At 44.4% G+C, this 18,509-nt stretch overlaps 1 protein-coding gene across 6 annotated transcripts in view; it reads right to left on the bottom strand.

Moving 5' to 3' along the window:
* Positions 1–18,509, bottom strand: part of ARMC8 (armadillo repeat containing 8) — a 199,406-nt gene that overhangs the window by 20,709 nt on the left and 160,188 nt on the right. For all 6 annotated transcript variants that reach the window (XM_030576125.1, XM_030576122.1, XM_030576120.1 and 3 more), the window contains 3 exons: positions 16,656–16,748; positions 13,125–13,274; positions 10,534–10,629 (listed from right to left, as the gene is read on the bottom strand). In XM_030576125.1, the coding sequence (XP_030431985.1) occupies positions 10,534–10,629; positions 13,125–13,274; positions 16,656–16,748 (339 nt within the window). The remainder of the gene's footprint in view (positions 1–10,533; positions 10,630–13,124; positions 13,275–16,655; positions 16,749–18,509) is intronic.

Here is an 18,509-nt window from a genome sequence, read left to right as displayed (position 1 = left end):
GAATTAGCTGAAACAATCTCAGAACCATTAGTGATGAACTTTGACAACTTATGGAGGACGGTTGAGGACTCGGAGGACAGGAGAAGGGAGAACATAGTACCTATGTTTAAAAAGGGGAAACAAAGAGCACCCAGGGATTTAAAGACCAGTCAGCCATTGATATCTGGGAAGATACTGGAACAAATGATTAAACAATCAATTTGTGAGCAACTAGAGAATAATAGCATTATAAGAATAGCCAGCATGGACTATTATGACTAACAAATCTAATTTCCTATGGAGACCATGTGGCCACTCTCCAAATGTCCAGTGTGGAAATGTCACCATGGAACACTATTGATATCACTTATGCTCTCGTGGAGTGAGCCCATATCTGCTGAGGAGGCATAGCCAAAGCCATCTCATATGCAGCCTTGATACAGGATGTTATTCATCTAGAGATGATCTGTGCAGAGACCGTTTGCCCTTCCATGTGGTCTGCATATAACACGAATAGGAGAGGTGAAACACAAAGTCTGGTCTAGACATTGCCTGATATTCAGAGTATGTAGGCATGGTTCTGCCGGGGAAGAGCATGGCTTAGGGAAAAACAGGTAAATATACTGTCTGATTCAGATGAAACAGAGACCACTTTGGATAAAAACTTTGGATCAGTATTATCTTGTCCTTGGAGAACTGAGTGTAAGGCAGCTCAGCCATGAGGCCCTGCAGCTCACATAACCATCACTTCAGCAAGGAGGATATCAAGAACATGGTTTTCTGAGACAGGTGGGGCAGCGGACAGGACACAATGGGCTTGAGTAGAGGGCCCATCAGAGTCACCAGAACCGTGTTTAGGTACCATATGGGAACTATTTCTCAGATGGGGGATGTAAGCAGTGAAGCCCCTTCAGAAATCTTATCACCATGGCACTAGAAAAAACTGACTTCCCTTGAATTGCGGGGTGGAACACTGCTATCGTGGCAAATGAACTCTCGAAAAACTGAGTGCAAAGCCTGATTTCTGAATATATAGCAGGTACTCCAAGATGTCTTGGATGGAAGCCCTGGTTGGGTGCCATCAGCCAAAGACCACATGGGGAACCTCTTCCACTTTGCTAAGTAGGCCATCCTAGTGGAGGACTTCCTACTGTTGAGTAGGATTTGTTGGACAGCCGCCAAGCACTGTTTCTCCTCTTCATTCAGCCATGTAGCAGCCACGCCGAAAGGTGCAGGGAGCTGATGGTAGGATGGAGTGTGCAGCCCTGATCCTGAGCCAACAGGCTGGGATGGAGAGGAAGTGATACGGGAGGCTGAGCCAACAGCGCAAGCTCTGAGAACCAACATTGCCTGAGCATGGCTGAGACAGTGAGGATGAGCTTGGTCTGATCCATCTTGAGCTTGAAGGTAACCTGCAGAATGATTAGAATGAGGGAAAAGGCATACAGAAGAGCTGACCACCATTTGGAACAGAAGGAATCAGAGAGGGAGCCCAGGCTGAGGACCCCCTTAAGAGCAGAAGAGATGACACTTCCTGTTTTCACTTGTCACAAACAGATCGATTGTGGGGATGCCCCATGTTGCGAAGATAACTTGGAGAGTGCACTCCTTCAGTGACCATTTGGGGCTCAGGGAGAAAACTCTGTAGAGATGGTCCCCAAGACGATTTTGTACCAACAGCAAATGGACTGACATGTGGCCCAAAAGGCTAAGACAAATGCAGATTGTCATGAACCGCTGAGAATGCAGACTGAGGCAGACCTGTTAAATTGTCTGGAAGTGGTTGGTTTGAAAGAATGCTCTTGACCTTGTGGAGTCTAACAGGGCCTCAATAAACTCAGTATTTTTTTTTTTTTCCCCCTGGGAGCCAAAGTTGACTTTGCAGTGTTTAAAATGAGTTCCAGACGGTTGAGCAAATGCAACGTGGTGTTGAGATGGGCGAGAACCTCCTCTCTGGAGCTGCCCTTCAGCAGCCAGTTGTCGAGATACAAAAGATGTATATTCCCTTCCTCCTGAGATATGCATGACCACCGCCATGCATTTGGTGAAGACTGAGGGGGCAGAAGAGAGGCAGAACGGGAGAATCAGATACTGAAAGTGATTAAAGTTATGAGACCTCTTCTTCGGTGCCAACAACAGAGAGAAGCTCCACCATGACTCCGGTGAAGCGCCTGCCCTGGAACGAGAAGCAACCATGTTCTCCAAACCCGAGGGAAATCTTGAGGAGGGCCTTGGTACTGGAATAGACCGCATAGCAAAACAACTTGAACAACAGTTATGAAAGGTAGGTAACCGTTTTTTCTTCTTTGAGTGCTTGCTCATGTCGATTCCAATTAGGTGACTACCAAGCAGGAACTTGGAGGCAGGGTCAAAGCTCAAGGGTTTGCTGATTGAAGCACCGTTCTGCCACAGGCTGCATCATCTCTAGCCTGCTGAGTAATGGCATAATGTGAGGTAAAGGTGTAGACTGAGGACCATTTCACAGCCCTGCTAATTTCCTGGCTTGGAACCTGAGCCAGGAATGCCACTGAAGATGCCTGAGCCCTCATGGAGCGCGCTGTCAGTGGGGGGCCAGGTACTTCCGCCAGGTCATAGCACATCCGGATGTATGATGTAATCTTTGATGAAATTCTTTGAGAAGAGATTGGGAGCCCTTTCATTCTGTCTGCTGCTGTGATGAACAGTTGAATAGATTTTTGGAACAGCTTTGTCCATTCAATATAGAAGGGTGATCACCAACGAACCTCCAAGGAGTGGAGTTTTTGTTCCCGGTTCTTAGTCTGCAGCTTAGGGTAGAAAACTGGGAGAACATGAAACTGGAAGACAACTTTCAGGAGGAAGGCTGGGTGTGGCCGAAGCTGAACTGTATCCTTATACACCACTGTAAGGAGGCTCAGACGTTAGGGCCTTAAGTTCAGATACCCGCCTGGCAGAGGTTATTGCCACCTTCTAGGAGAAGTAGAACAGACAGCATGTCACAAGTGGTTCAAAGGGAAGTCCCATTAGTTTGGAGAGAACAAGGTTAAGGTCCCAGGCTGGGATCGGCTGCCGTACTTGAGAGAACAACCTGTCAAGCCCTTTAAGAAAGCATCCAACTATTGGGTTGGTGAAGACCGGCCAGCCTGCCACGCCTGGGTGAAAGGTGAAAATGGCAGCCAAATGGACTTTTATTGATGACACAGAAAGCCCTTGCTGCTTCAGGTGCAGGAGGTAGTTCAGATAAAGGATATTGTTGAATGCGTAGAAGACGTGCGATTTTGCTATGACTGAAATGTGAATCTCTTCTATTTGGCTAAGCAGGTGGTCCTAGTGGATGGTTTCCTACTGACAAGGAGGACTTCCCTAACTGGATCAGATCAAGCCATCTCCGTTGGGTTTAGCCATGGAGCCATGGGTTTAGCCAAGCTGTGAGGTGAAAAGATTCGATGTCGGGGTGTTGCAAGCGGCTGTGGTCCTAAGTTATCAGGTCCGGGAGCAGCAGTAAGGTGATCAGGATTTCCACTGACCTCTTCAGAAGAGACATGTACCACTGCTGACATGGCCAGGCTAGAGCTATCAATATCACTGAGGCTTTGTCCCTCCAAATCTTGAGTAGCATCTTGTGGATGAGTGGGATGGGTGGAAACGCGTAAAGGAGGTGGTTTTTCCAGGGAAGAAGGAATGCATCTGCGATCAAGCCCAGGTTGTGATTCAGGAAGGAGCAGAACTGAGGACACTTCCTGTTGCGTCTTGTAGTGAACAAGTCTATCTGAGGAATTCCCCAATGTGGGAAGACAGCGTTCACAACATCTGGGAGGATGGACCACTCGTGGTTGTGAAAGGACCTGCTGTGACAGTCCACCAACTCGTACTGAACTGCGGGGAGATAAAATGCCTCCAAGTGTACTGAGTAAGCTATGCAGAAGTACCACAGTTTGAGGGCTTCCTAGCACAGAGGAGAGGAGTGTGCTCCCCTGTCTGTTTATATAAAACACCGCTGTTGTATTGTCTGTCATGACTGATGCACATCTCCCCTCCAAGTGAGTTTGGAAGGTCTGGCATGCCAGACAGATTGCCCTCAGCTCTCCGACGTTGATGTGAAGTGAGAGCTCCACTGAGGACCAGAGGCCCTGAGTCCTGAACTCCCCTGGATGTGCTCTCCAACACATTGCTGACGTGTCCATAATCAGTGACAGGGATGGCTGAGGTTCGGAGAAAGAAGTACCTGCACACACCGCATGCAGGTTGAGCCACCATAGGAGAGACCTGAAAACTGGCCAGGAAAGACTGACGCTTGTCTAGACTGTCCCGTTTTGGTCGATAAACCCAGGCTAGTCATGCCTGAAGAGGTTGGAGTCTCAGTCTGGCATGCTGTACTACGCATGTACAGGCTACCATGTGGCCAAGGAGCTTTAGGCAATTCCTTGCTGTGGTGGTAAGGAATTCTATGAATCTTTGTATGATGTCTCAAAGGCTCTGAAAATGTGACCCTGATAGAAATGTTCTTGCCTGTTTTGAGTCCAATACTGCCCCTAGGAACTCTATCCTCTGAAGAGGGGACAGAGTTGACTTCTGCATATTCTATAGAAGGCCCAGGTCATTGAAAGTTGCTCTTATCAGGCTCACATGTGCGTCCACTTGTGTTTTGGAGCAACCTTTCATCAGCCAGTCGTCGAGGTATGGAAACACCTGCACCTGGTGCTTCCGCAAGAAAGTGGTCACAACTTCCATGCACTTGGTGAACACTCGAGGTGCTGCCGACAGGCTGAAGGGGAGAACTATGAACTGATAGTGATTGCGGCTCACCATGAACCTGAGATACCTTCCGTGGGATGGTTAATGAAATATGAAAATAAGTGTCCTTCAAGTCGAGGGTGGCATACCAGTCCCCCAGATCCAGGGAAGGAATAATGGAGGCCAAAGAGACCATGTGGAACTTCAGTTTCTTCATGAACTTGTTGAGCTCTTGCAGGTCTAGGATAGGCCTGAGGTCTAGGATGGGCCTGAGGCTGCCTTTGGCTTTTCAGATTAGGAAATTGGGCCCACTCAGGGTATAAAAGAGATAGTCAGCATGAAAAGAACAGGATAGTTGGATCAAGTGTTTGAACTGGTGCATCACCCTCGGGTGCACCTTGAAAAGGCCTCCTTTTGACCAGAGGACTGTTTTGACTGCCCAGAGCCCTGAGCCGATGAGAGAGGAGACCACCCCCTGTTGTTTCTATTATACCTCCTAGAGTAGTCCTGCCTGTTCTGTGGCAGGCAGAATCAAGGCAGGGGCTGGGGCTTAAAATATCTCTGCTGCGTAAATGAAGTATGGAGACCCAGGGACTTGAGAGTTGTTCTTAAGTCCTTAAGGCTATGAAACCGTGAGTCTTTTTTTTTTGTTTTAAAGAGAAAAGGGTTGAGCCCTCAAATGGGAGCCCTGATACCTGCAGCCAGGAGCACCTCCTCATGGCCACCCCTTAAGCCATGGTGCGAGTGGCCAAATCAGCAACATCCAAGGCTGCCTAGAGCGACACCCTTGCCACAAGCTTTCCCTTCTCCACCAAGGCAGAAAACTCTGCTCTCGAGTCTTCTGGCAGAAGTTCTGTGAAATTAGACATAGCCCCACAGGAATTAAAGTTGTATCTACTAAGGACCGCCTGGTGGATTGAAATTCGAATACCAGCCCACTGGTAGAACAGATTTTCCTCCCAAAGAGGTCCATTTTTTTTGTAACATGGGCTTCAGGTGATTGGCCGTGGTGCACTTGGCTTTCCCATTGATTTGCTGCCACCACCACTAGAGTGTCTGGCAGTGGATATGAATAAAAATGTTCAAATCCTTTAGAGGGAACAAAATACTTTCTCTCTGTCTTTTTTGCCGTTGGTGGCAAGGAGGCAAGGGTCTGCCACAGTGTTTTGGTGATGTGTTGTATGTTTTTTATGAGTGGCAGGGCAACTCGGGAGGGACCCGAGGGGACTAGGATATCAACCATGAGGTCCAATGTCTCAGAGACCTACTCAACCTGGATCTCTAGGAGCTGCTGGTTGACTCTATTGTCCTCGAGTGCAAGAGCTGTGGAAGTTCCAGCCACTGCCTCATCTGGGAAGGATGAAGATGAGGTTCTAACCAGGACCGCTCCTTACTCCTGGCCCTCGGCACTGAGGAGATTGTGCAGTGCACCAAGGACTGGGAACGGTGCAGCGCACTGCCATGTACAGAGCCCTGTCAGTGCTGAGGATCTCTATCCGAGTCCTTTCTTGGTGCCGAAGCTTCCTGTGTAGACGCCGGAGCACTGTGCACCGATGCCAAGGGGCTTAGAGTTGGCTCAGCTGACCCCGGTTCCAAGTGGGGATGGAGGGCAGACTCCATCAGAAGTATCTTCAGACACTGATCCCTCTGTTTCTGAGTCCTGGGGCAAAATCCCCTACAAATCTTGCAATGATCTTTTTCATGCGATTCCCCCTGACACTTCAAGCAGGAAGTGTGGGGGTCACTCCTGGGCATAGGCATGCTTCAAGCTGCACAGAGTTTAAACCCTGGTGCCAGGGAGGGGCGTGACGGGGGTACCCCCAGAACAATTCCCTACTGCAATTCCAACTATATACTGTCTAACTACTACTACTAACTATTGATTTACCTATTTACAGGAGAAAAGTCTGAAGACTACTAGGGAGAATGGCTTGCTGAAGCGAGAGAGAATGAGCATTCCAGCTAACTGTCACAGGCGGTAGGATGGAACTGAAGCGGCAGTGGATTGGTAGGGGCTTAATACGGCACCATGGAGGCACGACTCCAGGAGGTGCCTGAGCCAACCTGATGGGTACTGCTAGGAGAAAAGCATTCAGGCTACTGTGCATGCAGTGCACATGCACCTAATTGGAATCAACATGAGCAAGCACTCAAAGAAGAATCATATGTCTGTTGTGTGGAGATGCAGTTCTCAGTGTATAAAAAAGGATGAAATACACTAGAAAATACTCAACATTTTTCTTTCTGGGCCATGAGAAGCTGGAAAATACCAGGATCTGGTCCTTCTTCATGCCCATGGGAGGCAGAGGCTGTTCCCTGTCATACATAATCTATTGCTTTGCCCAGACTCATTTTAAATGATGCAAGTGATGGGGTTGGGAGATTGTTTGCCCAAACTCTTTTGAGAAGTTCTTCACCAGTCTAATCATGCAAGGGTCTATCTTCACTGCACGTTTCTCTTGCATTATCTACACTTGAGTAACAACTCTTGAGTTAGTCTAGCTCAAGTGAGAGCAGCCATGCTGCAAAATAACACCCAAGCTTCTGTGTCCAGACTCACTCATGTGTGGTGCAAAGACTTTTGGGGTCATATCTCTTGGTTACTTGCATTGAACTAAGTTAAAATACTCCAGGAGTTCTTTCCCAGTGAATTGTGAAAGAACTTGTCTGTCCTTTCTGGGCACCTGGGGGAACTGTGGGAAAACACTGGAGGACTAGAACCCAAATGGAGCTAGCCTGGGCTCACGCCTCAGAGCGATTGTGTTAGCAGCTGACTTGAGGTTTAGTCTCTATCCTGACAGTCCAACCAACTCGAGTTAAAAGTACCACTACACCCGCGTTGAGAGTTTGAGTGTGGATGGGACTTAAGTTACACTGAGTTAACTGTGCAGTGAAAACAAGCCCCTAGATGCTGAGCATCTCCTGAGAAGAGTTCATGGAGCTGAGGGTGCTCAGCACTTCTTAGGATAAGGCCCTTATAAATTATAGTTTATGTGCTCTTCTCCAACCCTTTCGTATAATACTTTCCTAGTTATCCATTACTTTTCAAAAACAATTCAGAGGTTTCATACGTTGATTAGCCAATTCCCTGAACCACCTGAGATGCAGGCCATTCCAGCCACTGAGTTGCATATGTTCAAATGTTCCCTTATCTGCCTTTATCAAAAGCTATGTCTGTGAGTTATTTATGGCTTCCTTATTATCAAGATCTCTATCTTCTTCTATACATTTGAAAAAACAGATGATCATCATCAGCTATTTCAGAATCATTAATTTAATCTCGTGCCTTATTTATTAAGAAACTACTTTCTCTATAGTGTCTCTTTTGCTCGTTATTAGTAAAAGCCCTTCTGGCTTTGGCTTGTTCTGGGCCTATGGGGGATTCAGCAATGTCCAAATTTGGCTGCATATATGATTACCCTTGTTGCCACCACCATCACCAACACACCAAAGATAAAAGCAGCCATTGGGGAGCATCAAAGCTGCCTCTCTCCTTCCTTCAGTCTCTAACTTTCCTCCTCGTGGACTCTCTGCGTGATCCCTGCAGCATGTCCATTGGCAGAGACACCATTTCACAGGTAAGTTCACTCCTCTCTCTTTCACACTACCCTGGTAAACTCCCAGCCACCCTCTCACCTATCTCCCCAAGCAAAAGCCCCCTTTCCTCTCTTACCTGCTGCTGCATCCCTCACATCCAGCACATACCCCTCCCATTCACACCTTGCAGTACCTCAACCTCTCCCTCAATTAGTGCCACCTTTCCCCTGCATTTCCTCCTCCCTGCATTTTTGCATTCCCCCTCCCACCTCCCTTCTCATTCTCCTCATGCTGCTTCCCCCCAAAATCACCACCTTTAAGGGACACACTGTACTCTCTGTTGTGATAAATGGGTCTACAAATTTACTCTATGAGCTCAATTGTAAAAAGTGAATCAAAGTTTATATAAAGCATAACGATAACCTATAATGTTAAATGTTGATGGGAAGAATTGCAAAAGGGAGACAAACTCTGAATTAGCCCAAACAAAAAGGCCTATTGATATAATTCAAGGACTGTGTTAGGACCATGACTGGTAACCAAGAAAAACATGAGATCAAAAATCAATGAGCCAAAATTGGCGTGTCGGAAACTAGACCTAATTGGATGACAAAATAATGAGTGGATGGGCTATTCCATACATCAATCCCTTTTTAGGTCCTTAAAGAAACTTCTGGGAGAAAAATTCACTACCCTAGAGCAAGCTTCACCATCATGGCATCCCTTCCAACCTGCAATCTTCTGGGACCCTGGACCTTCCTTGTCCTAATTCTGAGAGATGTAGTTACCAGACCAGACCAGACAGAGTCACTGCCACCTCCACCAGCTCCAGTTAAATCCCAAACAGCCTGGTATGTGAGAGAGTTTCTCTTCCTCCCCTACCCTCCACCGTCCATGTGTCCTTTTCCTCCCCCATCTTATTTCTTCTCTTTCCTAACCCTCCTTTTTCCTTCTGTCTAAGAAGAGTCTGATTTAGCTGGCCGCACATATTTTGCAACACTGCTGTAAGCCTGTGAACTGAAAGAGGCAACTAAACACAACGTCCTGAATGGTCTGACGGTGGCAAAAATATGCCAAATTTTAGAGTGGCTGATAAGACTGTGCTGTGCCTGTGTTTCTCCAGCAGTGAGGATGCAAGGGAGAGTCAACATCAGAGAGAGAAGCTGTATTTTCTGTCTTTGCTGTTCTTTTCTCTCCCCCCTTTGTGTGTGTCTCTTGTTTCGTCTACTAGGAAATGGGACTGGACTTCAACAACAGCTTCAGCCCATCTCACCTAACTTCTTCTCTTTCCCCGCAAAAGGTCAGTTATTACCATTTAAGAGACTATCAAGCAGGGGGATTTTCCTTCTAAAGATTCTCTGCAGCTAAAGGAACCAGGGATGATGTTAAAATCAAAGCCTTATTTAATACTTCACATTTCAAATGCTTTAACTGTTTTTCATTCTTTTCTGTATCTTTAATGAAAGGTCAAAATGATTTTTATTAGACTGTTTGCTAAGTGGGCTGAGGGATCTGTGTACCAAACCCCAAACCCTGTTTAAAACTGGAAAGTGACTAGGTCATGTTAACACCTTGTTAACAGCCCATATAGTCCATCTAAATTAGCAGAACGGTGCCTCACTGCTTCCCCTTGGCAACCCTAGCATACCCCATCACTTGCTACCTCTTTCCTCGCCTCCCAGTGGAAACAGACAATTTAAACTTCCTACAAATGTCTTCTCAGAAGACAAGAATCCCCTGGTCTGAAGAATGGACAGGTGGGGTGACCTGGCCCACTACTTCCACAGAAGCATCATTGATAGAGCACTTGGTGCTCTGTGGCATTAGTGGGCAGGTCATCCAACAGACCAGTAGGTCGTGAGAGAGACCCCCTATGTTTTCACTCTTCCTTCAGTCCTATTGATACCTTCTTCCCTCTCTCCTGGCCCTACCTAGTGGGAAGTGCTGACTCCCCCCATTTCTTACATCCTTGCTGCTCTACTGCACACAGTCCTGATCTTAGCCAAACGTATATAATTCAGTATCCCAGAGTTTAAAACTATTCTGAACTTACTTCAAATACCCACCATAACACTCAGAGCCATACTAAGCTTAAGCTTCCAGTAGTGAAGAAAAATGGACGGTCTGGTCATTAGCACAGCTGTTAGTTTCATAGGATTTAATTTGACAGATATCATGGTAAAATATTTATGATCCCCAAAAGGGAAGACCTGTTAGTAATACACCCATGATGAATGCCAACAGCGTAAACCTTTCTCAACACTTTTACCCAGTTAAGAGAACACACAAATCAGTAAAGGATACCTGCTCCTTGACCTCGATATTGTGCTCCCCTTCCAAAATAAGAGTCACTGCTTGCATGATCTGCTTTCCATGGGTGCTCATTATCTGGTCTATATGCTGCCAAAGCAATTATAGATACACAATTAGTATACATTTTCTAGAGAAAAGGACAAAAACAGGGACATTTTTATTATGAAAATGAGTGGAATTATCAGCATTTCTAGGTGCCAGTACCTTTATGCAAGGTATCACAAATGTGAGAACCCACTGCAGCAGAAAACAGGATTTATATTTCTTTTCATTACTTTAGCCAACCATTGCCACAGGGAGCAGAATAAGGAACTATATGATTGATCCTATTTCCATTGAAGCCTGTTGAACATTTAAATACTGACTTCCCCAGAGCAACACAGTTGTCACTGAGGGCATAATCTGAACACTGAAGGATCTTTGAGTCATAAATTGACAACCTGATGAACATGAGAACTCAGTGTGATGCTGTGGCTAAATGGGTCAACATGATCTTTCCACAAAAGGGAGAAACAGCAGACAGGTGTAGTGATATCACTTTGCTATTAGCCAGGATGGGCAGGGATGGTGTCTCTAGCCTCTTGTTTGCCAGAAGCTTGGAATGGGCAACAGGGGATTGATCACTTGATGATTACCTGTTCTGTTCATTCCCTCTGGGGCACCTGGCACTGGCCACTGTTGGAAGACAGGATACTGGGCTAGATGGACCTTTGGTCTGGCACACTATGGCTGTTCTTATGTTCTGTATACAGTACTGGTGAGACCAGTACTGGAATACTGTGTCAAGTTCTGGGGTCTGCACTTCAAAACTGAAATTCTGAGAGGGTTCAGAGAAAAGCCACAAAAAATGATTTGTGGCCTGAAAATCTGTCTCACAGCGAGATATTTAAGCAGCTCAATCTATTTTGCTCACTGAAGCGAAGTTTTACAGGTGACTTTATCATTGTCTATAGCACCTATGCTTGGAGGACATGAGATACACAGGAGGACTCATCTAGCAGAAAAAGGCATAACAACATCAGTGGCTGGAAACTGAAGTCAGCAAAGTTCAAACTCGCTGTAAAATGCAAATTTTTAAGTGAGGGTAATTAAGCACTGGAACAATTACCAAAGATACAGTAAATTCTCCATCACTCGGAATCAAAGTTAAGTTTGGTTTTTCTATATGAAAAAAAATCTAAAAACCACCCCCACCTACCCACCCAAAATACTGCAGTTCCGTGACAAGTTATTGGGTTTGAGTGTGAAATTCTGTGGAATATGGTATGGCAGAAGCTCAGAGTAAAGAATTATAATGGTCCTTTCTTGTCTTAAAAAAAAAAATCTATGAAAGAATATAGAGTTACTCAGATATAGCTAGGGCCATAATTTGGGCTGCAAAACCACTTTAACTGATGGTTTAGACACCAGTTTGACTGTTAGCTCAGGATGAGTTTACAGGGCAATTAAAAAACAGATATTTTAACTTTTAGATTGAGCTAATTTGATATGAAAATTGAAAATCAATGATTCTGGAACCTAAATGTGCACTTTTTACAGTGTCACTTTTCATGATAGAAGCATACTTTACAGGTGGCTATGTTCCTACATAGAAGTCCACCTTGCCAAATATTTATTGCAGTTTTTGTCTATTCTTCACTAGATGGGCCTCTTGCTCATCCTCCATTTGTATCTCAAGCACTTTACTTCTTGCCATAAAATAGTTCACGTGCTTAAATCTTATATCATCTTATTCTATTCTGTAAAAAGGATATACGAACTGTGTGAATGCACAATCCAGAAGATCAAAATCAAAGGCTGAAGAATGTTTTAAAATGACAGATAAGAGAGAAATGAAATAGCTCAGACACTTGGTGCTTGTCTATATGGCACTGGCTGTGTGCACCATAGAGTGCTCTATTATGCTGTGCTCTAACTGCCCAGCATAGGCTATGCTGGCTCAAGGTATCCAGTTCACCTTGGTACCAAGGTATCTTAGTTTGTGCCAGCAGAGTCTACATGGAGTAGTCAGAGCGCAGCATGTTGGTGTGCGCTCCAAATCACATGCCTTTAATGTGCACTACTGGCATTGTGTAGACAAGCCATAAGTAAGGAGAAATATGGGTATCCTTAAGATATCTGCATCCCCATAAGCACTGTAAGTTCATTTCAAAACACAAACCACTCCTCCTGTTAACTAGACTTTTAACAGAGTTTACAAAAATGTGTTGTCTGTCTGTCAAAAGCCTTTCTAAACACAAACAGAATCAAACATCCAACAAAAAAGTATTGGTATGTATCTGAGGACATAACTAGTGATAAAGCTCCAGCTAGATATGCAGAATTCTCTTTATTAAAAATTTTCACTTCATTGTGGTCTTTTATGACCATCAGTGTTCAGATACTTCAATAATGCACAATGGAGGCCTCACAGTTTCAACAATAATATTCAAAAATGAACTTAAAGAGGATTTGCTTTTCAGACCTACTAGATCACTGGAAAGAGTATTATGCATTATGGATTTACAATGTATTATCTATGAATGCTGGGTTAGCGTTAGGAAGGCAACTTTTCTGGAGGATCTGTTTGTGGTTTTACTTACTGGGCGAGTAGACAGAAGATTTCTGAGCAGTCCCAAAGTTTTCATTAGCACGTTTACATCTGAATCAGAGAGTAACTGGAATAATTGTTCTGTACTCAAACCTTGTAAGATGTCTGCTTTGATCTTTTGTTCTGCTTGAAATGCCATGTTCTGAAGGACAGATACATACAGAAAAACTGAGCCATACACTTCATATTAGCATTTCTCCTTCACTTAATTTTTCTCAGAGTGTGCTTTCCATTCTGTCTACAGAAGAATTACCACCATCTGCTGTGCATACGTTCTTGATAAAGTAACCCTGCAAGCAATGCAAGGAAATGTTACTCACCTTGCAGTATCTGGAGTTCTTTGAAATGCATTGTCCCTAGGTGTAGTGCACTTCAGGTGATTCACAGGCAGCGTCTTTTCAAGGAGGCGGGTACCCAGAGTCCAATGCCACAACAGACTGCAGAACCGCCCTGGCCAGGAAAACATCTGAGGCAGCCTCCTGCACCAGCGTAGAATGTCTCACAAAAGAACCCCAAGTCATTGCTCAGCAGATGTCAATGAAAGGGACATCCTTGAGGCTGGCTACTGAGGCTGCTTGGGCTGTCATAGAATGTGCTCTCACTTTGCCCATAAGAGGGACATTGTTCATCTCATAACAGAAAATGATGCATCTCTGGATCCTTTTTGACAGCCTCTGTGTGGAAATGGCCTTTCCTTTCATCCATTCCATAAATGATACAAAGTCTAGGAGATTTCCAAAATTTCATTCTCTGTAGGCAGACCACAAGGTCCCTATGCATATCCAAGGAGACACACATCACCTCCTTCCGCCTGGTATGTGGTTTAGGGTAGAACACAGGTAGATGGATAATTTGGCTGATGTGAAAGTCTGATACCATCTTAGGGGGGAACTTCTGGTAGAGTCTCATGAGTGCCTTATCCTTGTGGAAAACTGTACCGGGATGGGGAGATCTGCCATGAGTGCCCCCAGATCCCAACCTCTTCTGGCTGACATGATTGAGACGATAAATTCTACCTTCATGGAAAGGAAGTAGAGAGCAAGATCCCGAAGGCTCAAACAGCACCTTAGTCAGAGTTGATAAACCAGGGTCATGTCCCAGACTGGTATCAGCTTTGCCACTGGAGGGAAGACTCTAACCAAGCCTTTCAGGAACAGAAATGGGACTGAGAGAGAAAACATAAAGTAGATATGTACAGGTGGGTGAAATGCACTAATAGCCACCAGTGTCCCATGTATTTTAAGGATAATTGGCTAGCCTAGTACATCTAGGATTCCTGACCGTGAAGGGGAAATTCCTTATCGATCAGACCAGAATATAAATCTTTTCCACTTTGCTGTGTAGCATTTCCCAGTAGAGTCCTTCCTACTACTGCTTAATACGACCTGGACATCTGCCAACCAAGATTACATTAGCCCATTTGGCCCCAGAGTTGCACTGGGAGCTCACGTTCAGCTGATTATCCACCAAATTCTTGTTCAGAATCAGATGGCGATGGTGAGTGGGACCACAGAGATATTGGTAATGGTTAATGTCATGGAAGTGGGTGGAGTAGTCCAGAGTATCAGCGACTCTGGTTCCATAAATACGATTAGACCACCTGCTGCTGAGAAGCAGGCTGAAGTAGTTTCTGTAACTTGGACACTGATGCCGAAGGCGCTGGATCTGATCGTGCCAATGCAGAACAGGTGCTGGCACTGAAGTACCACTTTTGGTATGGGAGAGTGGTGCTGTCTTGCCCTTTGATGAAGTCCTGGGCTGGTCCTTCTCAGAAGCAGACACCCGGGTCCAGAGCACAAGGTGTCTCCTGACTTGGTGCAGGACGGGGGACTTCTGTCTCCTTTTAGAGGGCTTGGATGTGGAACTTTCCCTCTTGTCTTTATGGGAGTGTTTGCATCTCCCTTCTGCCCTGTCTTGAAGCTGATGAGGGAAGGGGTGCAGGGGCCCTGGAACTGGCCTGAGCTGAACTCAAGAGGCTGCTCCTACCTTCTTCAGACTGATGTACAAAAGTCTCCCTGGGTCACAGGCTGTCCCCATCTCATGTACCTCTCCATGAGGATTGCTTGGAATTGGAAGTCCCCTGACTGCTTTGCCTTACTTGGGAACAACCAGCAGATACTGCACATGGGCAGGACATGTTTCCTGCAGGCAGTACAGACAGGTACCGTGATAGTTACCAGGAAGGGCTTATGGGGATTTTTGTCATACTCCTCCTCCCACTACTGAAAGACTGGGGGGAAAGGGAGAGAGGTAGTGGTGTACACGAACCACTCCTCACCCCAGGAGCATGGGGAGTTGTCCCAAATCTTAAGGATAGATCCCCAAATATTTATCCTAATGACAATTTATTTACAGACAGAAGCTGAAGAAATCGGCACGTACATTGAAGCTCCATGCCAGATCATCAGAAGTAAGAAGGAACTAAGATGCAGACCATGAGGACAGTGGGGGCGCATGTGTGGACCAAACAGACACTCAGGAAAAATTCTCCAGTTCTGGGCTCATGGAAAGCATGTGCAATCGCTCAAGTACACTACACATAGGAACAAGCACTCGAAGAACTACAGCTTATGAAGGACATTTTTGGATCTCCACATCCCTGACAAAGTCCCAAAGGCTCACCCATTTTCCCTTGTTTTAAATCTTCCTTCTTACTTTTACCCAACTATAGCCTTACCTTTGAACTAATCAGTTATGCTGTTCAATTAGCTCATGACTGACATGTACAAGTGAAATTGATATAAGGTTTGAATTTTATTCTTGCTTTGATCTCTTGATTTTACACTCTTCGCGTAATTCCATGGATTTTACACTTACTTTATTATTTGCTGGAAATTACCACACTGTGAAGCTTACATCAATAGTTTGTTATGGCTATAACTATACTGCCAAGAATACATATATAAAGACATATCAGCAAGATCATTTTTTATGTACTGGCTTACAAAAAGTGGAAAGCTGACTGCAAAGAGTTACAAAAGGATTTCACTAAACTGGGTGACTGGTAACAAAATGGCATATGAAATGCAATGTTGATAAGTACAAGTAATGCATATTGGAACAAATAATCCCAGCTGTACATACAAAATGATGGGATCTAAATTAGCGGTTACCACACAAGAGAGCTTGAAGTCAACATGAATAGTTCACCCAACTGTCAGACACTAGAACTGGATGATAGGGGATGGATCACTACAAATTGCCCCATTCTGGCCCATTCCCTCTGAAGCATCTGACACTGGCTACTGTCAGAAAACAGGACACTGGTCCAGAGGGACCATTGGTCTGACCCAGTATGGCCGTTCTTATGTTCTTAATATACTTTTAGGGACAGATTACTATTATCTTGTATAGTCACAAATATAGGCAGGCTGACCTTCTGCAACGTTATTTTTAGTAACTGGTATGATCTTCATGGTCAAAACTAAAGCTCTGAATCTCCCTTCCTTGAAGTGTGTTTTGGTGGTTGGCTAGTTGTGTGTGGTGTTTGTATAAACAATGTTTCATTGGAGTGAGTACTTACCATTAAAGCCCAAATGCCATTCACTCGCAAAGCAAGATTTTCACTCTGGGTTAAACTACATAGAAGTTCTATGGCTCCTGATTCTAAAATAGGCTGAAATGAACAGGAAAAAACACAGTTTTAGAACACCATGAATTTAGTGGACTTACATGTACATCTATGAACTATCAAATGTGGTACTGCACACTGTGTTTATCTTGAGGTGGATCTTGGTTATTTATTGAGGAACTGTAGACATAACTATAATGAAATGTGTATGCACACACACCCTTTTCAGACAATCTTCGGTCTCAATAGACTGCTAGTAGTGAAGCACCTTTAATAAAAGACCACCTTCATTAGCAACTGATTTTTGATCCCTTGAGCAGACACAAAAGACAGGTTTCACTGTCTTTAATTGCATTTAAACAGGCTGTATTTGCTCTTCACATTCACTAATGAAGACACATTGAGATGCAGTGAGTTCAACACGTATACAAACAACAGAAGAACAACGAAGTGTAATAAGGCTAACTCTTAAGACTTCTAGTGACAACGCGAGAAAAACTCAAAGCGCTTGTGATATCAGACAATGAGGTTATAGGACAAATACCAACAGATGGATTTTGAAAGCCCCAGATTACTAAATGAAACAGAAGCTACAGTCCACAACAATCAGGAAACTCAGGGTTAAGGTTGTCATGGGAAAAACAGGTCAAATTCTTCCCTCAGGTATGTAAATCTATAATATCATCACAGTCAATGGAATTACTCCAGACTGAGGGATATTCACCCTGTGCACAAGGTCTTCAAAAGCCCTCTGCACCATTTATGTGTCACATAAGGCCTCAAAATAGGTGAGGACCCCTTACACAGGGGTGAATTTCACTGAATTTACATCAGTATACATGTAAGCAGAATTTGCCCCATAATTCTGTTTGCTTGCATATGTGCTTTATACTAGGGTCTTTCATTACAGGTTGGCAGAACACCGCTGTGACATGATTTGGCAAATGCTAATTTACAAATATGGATTAACCATTACAAGTTTAAAGATGAAACATCTAGGGTGACATGGTTTATTCTGAAATTATGTGGAACAAACAGTAATAAAATGTCATATATGCAAAAACTTAACTGTCAATTTTATCACCTGATTGAGATTAAATGTATCCCATTAGCTTTTTTCTAATAAACACTATCTCCGCAGTGGTATTAATACTTCTCTCAATATTGAAAAGGTACTATTATAATAGAGTGTGAAAAGTATGCTGATACTCCTTGGCAACTGAAATAAGGATCTGAATTAAGATGCTAAATACTGGAGCTGCCAAACTGTTAAGTTTGGCAAAATGCTGATGGAAGTCAGGCAGGAGCTGGAGCTGGGACTCCCAGAGTCCCTGGCTGGATGGTTGCTGTGGAGCCGGGGATCCTGGAGAGCCTAGCAGTTGGTTCCTGATCTGATCGCCTCCCTGGGCTGCCCTCCACCCTGGAGAAAGGGTGGGCAGGCTGCCAGCTGGGAAGATATTTCATAGAAAATTCCAGGATTTTTTTTGTTCTGGGACAGAACAAAAAACCTCAGACACACTGAATTTTTCATGCACCAAAAAATCCTACTCCAGCTCAGCTCAACTAAATATACAGACAAAATTATTTTTGCTACTGTAGTTGGTATTTAATGTATAATTATTAAAGTGCTGCAAATAAAAAAGAAAATACAGAGTATGTTAAACAAAACAAAGCATTCCATACCTATCTGAAGGAATTTCACAACAGCCTCTCCTTTTATTTTGGCAAATCATGTCTAAGTAAAGACACATTTGCATAAACTTGCACATTTTTTCATGGAGAAAGTCTCCATCAAAGGGCTTGTCT

Source organism: Gopherus evgoodei, chromosome 9 (assembly GCF_007399415.2).
Source record: "Gopherus evgoodei ecotype Sinaloan lineage chromosome 9, rGopEvg1_v1.p, whole genome shotgun sequence".
Lineage (NCBI taxonomy): Eukaryota > Metazoa > Chordata > Testudines > Testudinidae > Gopherus > Gopherus evgoodei.
Note: the sequence above shows the minus strand (reverse complement) of the source record. Positions and strands in the feature narration are given on the sequence as shown.